The sequence below is a fragment of the Sarcophilus harrisii genome, chromosome 3 (genome assembly GCF_902635505.1).
Source record: "Sarcophilus harrisii chromosome 3, mSarHar1.11, whole genome shotgun sequence".
NCBI lineage: Eukaryota > Metazoa > Chordata > Mammalia > Dasyuromorphia > Dasyuridae > Sarcophilus > Sarcophilus harrisii.
Window position 1 is genome coordinate 588,483,545 of NC_045428.1, and position 5,831 is coordinate 588,489,375.

The 5,831-nt window shown below is 66.5% G+C and overlaps 2 protein-coding genes across 2 annotated transcripts; both read right to left on the bottom strand.

Annotated features, from left to right (window-relative positions):
* Window positions 1–613: 613 nt before the first annotated feature.
* LOC100929220 (kirre like nephrin family adhesion molecule 2) lies at window positions 614–3,591 on the bottom strand. The gene is made up of 9 exons (XM_031963791.1): window positions 3,404–3,591; window positions 3,145–3,293; window positions 2,786–2,913; window positions 2,565–2,697; window positions 2,370–2,470; window positions 2,059–2,278; window positions 1,762–1,872; window positions 1,367–1,450; window positions 614–823 (listed from the first exon to the last, which is right to left on the bottom strand). Exons 1-8 carry the CDS (start codon window positions 3,583–3,585, stop codon window positions 1,374–1,376), a joined length of 1,101 nt encoding a protein of 366 aa, XP_031819651.1. The 5' UTR covers window positions 3,586–3,591; the 3' UTR covers window positions 614–823; window positions 1,367–1,373.
* Window positions 3,592–3,945: 354 nt separating this feature from the next.
* Window positions 3,946–5,524, bottom strand: LOC116422644 (kin of IRRE-like protein 2). The gene is made up of 4 exons (XM_031961587.1): window positions 5,125–5,524; window positions 4,550–4,699; window positions 4,280–4,410; window positions 3,946–4,068 (listed from the first exon to the last, which is right to left on the bottom strand). The coding sequence occupies exons 1-4, from the start codon at window positions 5,171–5,173 to the stop codon at window positions 3,946–3,948; spliced, it is 453 nt and encodes a 150-aa protein (XP_031817447.1). The 5' UTR covers window positions 5,174–5,524.
* Between the last annotated feature and the right edge of the window lie 307 nt (window positions 5,525–5,831).

The following is a 5,831-nucleotide window of genomic DNA, read 5'->3' on the forward strand; positions in this document are numbered from 1 at the left end:
CATTTGTCTCAGCAATGGAGCATCCCAAGAAATGCCCCCATGCGCTCCTTCCCTGCATGAGGCTGCTGTGGCACCGGAGCCCACCATCTTGGATCCCTGGTGCCAGAAGCCATCTTGGCACAGTTGCCACCAGACTGCCATCCCTTCTAGGTCCTTACACCGGCACAGATCCGCTTCCTGGGCGAGGCAGCCCCCCCCCCACATTGACATCAAGTCTCCTTGATCCCAGACTTGCCACTTCCCCTTGCCCAGCCCAGCCCATCTGCCACTTTTGAGTTCTCCTGACTCAAGTGAACTGAGAGGCCTGTTTACCCTTGGGCCTTTTCCATTTGCTGAGCCACGTGTCCATCAAAGTCGGGCTCCTCCTCCCCGCCCCCACTTCCAGTCTTGGGCGGCTGTTCTGAGGGGGGAATCCTGGTTGCCCAGTGATTAGACCCAAGAGAGGACTGGACGCTTTGCAGAGGCCTCCCCTTGGCTGGAGGGGGCGGGCGGGTCACACGTGGGTCTGAAGGCGCTGGTGGCCAGGAACAGGGAGGACGGAGCAGGAGAAGGGCGAGGGCCGGGGAGCCGGGTCAGGGGTGCCGTAGGGGGTGGGTCTGACGTAGCTGGTGAAAGCGCAGCCGCATGGGGTGGGGAGGTAGCCCTCCCGAGGCCTGTAGAGCCCGCCCAGGTCTGGGGGGAATAAGGCCAGGGGAGGCGTCGGGTCATAGAAGCCCGAAGGGCTGCCCGAGAAGGCGGGAGATGCCGGAGAGGAGAACAGGGCGGCGCCGGGGTCCTGGCTCACACTCGCCCCTCGCACCTTGTAGTAGCCATTAGTGGGATCCTGGGGGAGATGATTTAAAAAGGGAAAAATAAGAGGTGAGGGTTGAAGATGGGGAGCCAGAGATCACGGGCCGGCGGGGGGAGGCACAAGGACAGAGCTCCCATGTGAGGGGGGCACTCGTGGGCAAGGCCCGAGCCCACCACCAGAGCCCCCCGACACCTTTGGGGGAGGCAGGAAGTCTCGCAGAGAGCAGGGAGACTGGGTGGCGGCTGACAGACCAGGGGGAGAAACCCGGGGGGACCCACAGACAGGGGACGCACCAGGAGGTCCCCCAACTAAGGCGGAGAAGCTTCTGGCTGGGGCTGGAAACTGGGGGGGGGCAGGAAAACCTTCGCGCACGGGAAGGGGAAGCCCGGAGCTAGGAGGGCACAGGGGCTGTGCCGGGACAGAGGAGACCCAGGGACTGGATGACGGGCCGAGCCGAAGACAGACAGACATGGAAAAAGGAAGCCGGGAGGTGGCTGAGGGGACCCAGGGGGAGGAGGAGGGCAGAAGTCACACACAGAGCCCACGGGCCCCAGGCCCCGCCCCCGCCCCGCCCACCTTGCACTCAGGCCCCGCCTCCTCGTCGCCCGCGAGGTCGCTCTGCTGGGGGAGGGAAGTGGCGGCGGACTCGCTGCTGGGGACCTGGGGGGGGGGGTCGGAGCTGTCAGCGGGTGTCCGGGGAGGGGCCCCGCCAGCCCCCGGGAGCCACCGCCCGCGCCGCCCCTCCCTACCCGGGCTTCCCGGCGGCTCCCTTCCTCCTCCTCCTCCTCCTCGGGCGCCCGAGGGCTGGAGCCGTCGCTGTCGGCCACCTGCACCAGAATGTCCCGCTTGGAGGTCCCGGCTCCGGGGCCTGGGGGGGAGAAGGCGGGGTTCGAGGGCGGCAGCCCGGGAACGAGGGGGCCTGCGGGGCAGGCGGAGGCCGGGGCGGGCGAGGGGGCGGCGGCGACACTGACCTCGGCCTCGGCGCCAGCAGCAGCGGGCGCCCCCCGCCATCAGCAGCAGCAGCAGCACGGCGGCGGCCGCCGCAGCCCCTCCGGCCGCGATGCGCCCCAGGGCCAGCGGGTCTGCGAGGGGACACAGAGGCCAACAGTCAGGGGGAGTTTGGGGACGGGGGGGGGGCAGCCAGGGGCCTGGCCGAGGCTGGGGGGGGCCGGGGCTTCAGGGTTCCCGCGTCCCGGGGAGTGGTCGGGGAGTCCCCGGGGCTGCGGGCGGGGGGGCCCCGGGGGCTTGGGGACCCTCTCCGAGCTCACCACTGCGGGTCAGGCCGGCCCGGGCCCCGGCCTCGCCCAGGCGGTTGCGAGCGCTGCAGTTGAAGTCCCGGAGGAAGTCCGGTTCCCGCGTCCCCGAGATGTGCAGCACCGAGACCAAGCCCCGGCGGCCACCGCGCGGGGCCCCCGGGGCCGGGAAGGTCTCCACCAGGAAGCGGCCTCGCGCCCCCGAGGCCAGGGCGCCCTCGCCCCAGGACCAGACCTGGCCGAGAAGACGGAGAGAGGCTGGGGAGGGGGTCGGAGCTGGGGGGGGGGGCGCCCAAGGTTCTTCCCGTCAGAGGGGAAACCCTTACCACGGCGTCGGGCGCGGGAGAGCCCAGCACCAAACACTCGAGCCGGGCCGGGGCTCCCAGGGCAGCCGGGGGCGAGTGCAGGGCAGTCACTGCGGGGGGGCCTGGGAGGGAGGGTACAAGAGCCAATCAGAGACGGCGCGCCCCCCCTCCTGGCCTACCCCCTCCCTTCCGTCCTGCCCCCCAACCTCGGCTCACCGTGCACCGTCAGCGTTGCCTCCCCCAGGCCGCCCCCCACGCCTGAGGGGCCTGGCTCCGCGCGACACTCGTAATTTCCTGCATCCCCGGGCCCCACAGCCGCCAGGCGCAACGTGGGCCCCGAGCCCAGGACCTGGGGAGGCATGGGGAGAGCCATTAGGGGACGGGGCAGGGGGGGAAAGAGCTCAACGAGCCCCTCCCCCCAGGCCCCAGGCCATTACCTTCGTTCCCCCGTGACGGGTCCAGGTCACTCTGGGGGGCGGGTTCCCCTTCCAGGTGCAGGTGAAAGAGGCATCTTCCCCCACATCCACTGCCACGGGCTCAGGTGGAGAGAGGAGGAGGGGGCCGACTGAAGGTTAAAGACAGGCTCTCAGTGGGACTCAGGCAGCCAGATCTCCCAATCTCCCCCTCCCAGGCACTGGGACTATCCTCCTCCTGCAGATTTCAAGGCATCGGAAGTCCCCCAATCCTATCAGCCAGGGGACCATGGCCCTCACACTTCCCCGGGCCTGCGGGAACCCTGCCCAGTGAATCCCCAGCTTCTTTAGGGGTCTCGTGTCCCCCTCCACCCCCCACTCACACTGCACATCCAGTGCTGTGCTCCGGTTGGTGCTGCCCACGGCGTTGGTCACCTCGCAGGACACAGCTTCAGTCAGGAATGAAGCATCAGCTTTCACCTCCAATAGAGGCCCCCGAGCTCCAGGAAGCACAGATCCCCCTTTTGCCCACCTGGGGGAGAGGAAGGATCAATACTGGAGAGTCTCAAACATGGAGGGAAGGGGGGATGGGTCCTGGGACAGCCCCCTCACTGGGGGCCGGGAGCATCTGCAGGGGCTCACCTGTAGCCAGTGACTGGGGGATGGGCTGTTGCTCTGCACAGAAAAGTGACCTTCCCACCCTCAGGCACTGTCTGGGGCTCAGCAGACAGAGTCACCACCGGGGGATCTAGGAGATGGGAAGGGACTGAAGTCAGAGTAAAGAAGTACCCAGCATCCTTTTCCCCAATCAGCTCTCTTCTCATCCAGGTTCCTTGGGAACCCCAAAGTCCAGCCCCCTATTAACTAGGCGGGAGGGATTTCCGCTCCCCGGGCAGGGCTACTCCCCCTGGAGGGAGGCACCATTCCCCCGGGCAGGGGGGTGAAAGAGGCCCTTTCTCCCCAATTCCCTGCCAGCCCAAGGTTGGAGGGGAGGGGAAAGGTTGGGGTGTTGACTTCCGACCCCCTCTGGGGATGGGAAAGTTTATTTTAGTTGGCCCCTGGTCCCTTTTTCCCCCTGCCTGGCTCCCTTCCCCTCCCGGACCCTCCAAACTTTTGCAAAGGTCTCTATAGGTAATTATTTTCCATCCTCTGTCCTCCCTTGCTGTAAGCAAGAACGCTCCAGATTAAGCTACTTTCAAGAGGCCCCTCCAAACACCATCCCAAACCAACCTGGGGGGGGGGAGATCCTGGGTCCGGAGGAGGTTTCGGAACCCCACAACCGAGCACGGGGGGCCCCCACCGGGTGCCTGGGGGGAATGGGCGAAGAAAGGAACCTCCACCCTCAACAGCCCCAGCCCGGCCCACAAGACGGGAATGGGGGAAAGGGAAAGAAACTTAGACCCCCAAACTATAGGTGGGGAACCCCAGTCCCCAGGGCCAAACTACAAATGGGGGCGGGGCTGATATTTGGGGGCCCCAAAGCCCATTCCCCGCTGGGGGTTGATTCAAGAACGGAGCCGAAACCTCCCGAAGGGAGGGCAGCCTGGGAGCCTGGACCAGGGAGGCTTCATCCCCAAGTTCAACTGGCCCAATGTGCAGATCATGGTGGCCACTGGCCCTGTCTCCTGCTATCCAGTACCGGGACCACCCTGGGGAAGGCAAAGAATAAAAGGGGCAGGGTTCATATGTGCAAATCCCAGCCCAGCTTCCTTAATCTCCCTCCCAGGGATGTTCCGGGCCCCTAAAATCGCTCCCGGCCCCTAAAGTGGCTCCCGAGGTGGTCCTCACCAGGCAGATCCCGTTCACCCCCTAGGGCTAATCCATCCTTTGTCCACTGAACCAAGCCGTGGTAGCCGCTGAGCGCGCAGGGGAGGATGGCCTCCTCCCCCAGGACAACCTCTAGGTCCTCTGGTTGCTGTATGAAGTGGGGAGCGTGGCCTGGCGAGGGGGGAGAGAGGAGTCAGAGCTCAGGGAAGCTGAGAAGCCCTGCGAGGCTTGGGAGCGCCCAGACCGCCCCCGTAGGTAGGGGTGGGAGCACAGCGAGACTCCCGGGGTCTGGGATCCTCCCGCCAGCAGCTTCCTTTGTCCCCAGTCTCTCTGACGAGCTTCTCCGGAGGGTGACAGAATTCCAGCCCACCAGGACTAAGCGCCCGGACTCGGCGCCTCCCTTTTATCCTGGAATCCTGGCAGCCTGAGGCGACAAGGAGGCTCGTTTCTGTCCTTCCCTCCCGGAGCCTTGCTCTGAGGGTCTCTCCCACCCCACCAGAGGGGAAAGAACATACGGGGAAACTGAGGCACTGTCCCTCCTCCGGGCTCCCAAGAGCGTTTGCCCTCCTCCTATCCCGTTCCGTCCTGTCCCGTACCTGCACTGCAGCCGAGGAGGAAGAAGAGAAGGGCGCGCAGCGGAAGCATCTTCGTGTTCTCGAGCCCCCCTCAAGTCCTCAAACTTTCTGAGCTAATCGCAGCCCCCCCGAGTGCGCGGCCGCCCGCGCTTCTGCTCACTCTGGCCCAGCCAGAAGCCTGCTCTGCCCCCCTTGGCCCCCAAGGCGGGCTCCGTGACCCCGCGGGCTCAAGCGCCTGCAAGCTCGGCTCTCGGGCTTCCTCCCGCAGGCTCTCCGCTTGCCTGCCGCTCGGTAAGTCCCCGGGGGCTGGGCCTGGCTCCACACTTAGGCAGCCCTCCTCGGCCCCGCCCCCAGCCGGGCACGCCCCCTCCTCATTCAGAAAACGCTCCTCCAGACGAAAATTAAGAGTGGGGGCTGAGGGGGGAGAGTTTGGGGAGGGAGAGGGGGAGGGGGGAGGGGGAGCCACCTGTCGGGAGGGAGGGGAAGCGGAGCCGCGGCCAGGGGACAGAGGTGAGGGTCCCCACGCCGGACTGGGTTTAGGGCACCGAACGCCCGGCTCTCGGGTTGGCGCGTGGCCGCTCGCCCGGGCCCCGGGGAAGGAGTTCGTTCAGTTAGTGGAACAAACTCGCTCAGGCAGGGCCCTGGGGCTCGGAAGCCGAGTCTCCAGGGCTCCCCAAGTGGAAAAGGAGATATAAATGTCGCCGCCTCGGGGACCCAGCTGAGCAGGG

Excerpts from the sequence above, each read along its gene's own strand:
- LOC100929220 (XM_031963791.1), bottom strand. The coding sequence starts at position 3,585 with ATGAGAAGAGAGCTGATTGGGGAAAAGGATGCTGGGTACTTCTTTACT. Across the intron at positions 3,294-3,403 it reads CCCCCAGTCACTGGCTACAG|GTGGGCAAAAGGGGGATCTG; the intron begins GTGAGCCCCTGC and ends CCTCTCCCCCAG. Across the intron at positions 1,873-2,058 it reads GGCCGGCCTGACCCGCAGTG|ACCCGCTGGCCCTGGGGCGC; the intron begins GTGAGCTCGGAG and ends GTCCCCTCGCAG.
- LOC116422644 (XM_031961587.1), bottom strand. The coding sequence starts at position 5,173 with ATGCTTCCGCTGCGCGCCCTTCTCTTCTTCCTCCTCGGCTGCAGTGCA. Across the intron at positions 4,700-5,124 it reads CCTCCTCGGCTGCAGTGCAG|GCCACGCTCCCCACTTCATA; the intron begins GTACGGGACAGG and ends CCCCCTCGCCAG. Across the intron at positions 4,069-4,279 it reads CCTCCCTTCGGGAGGTTTCG|GCACCCGGTGGGGGCCCCCC; the intron begins GCTCCGTTCTTG and ends CATTCCCCCCAG.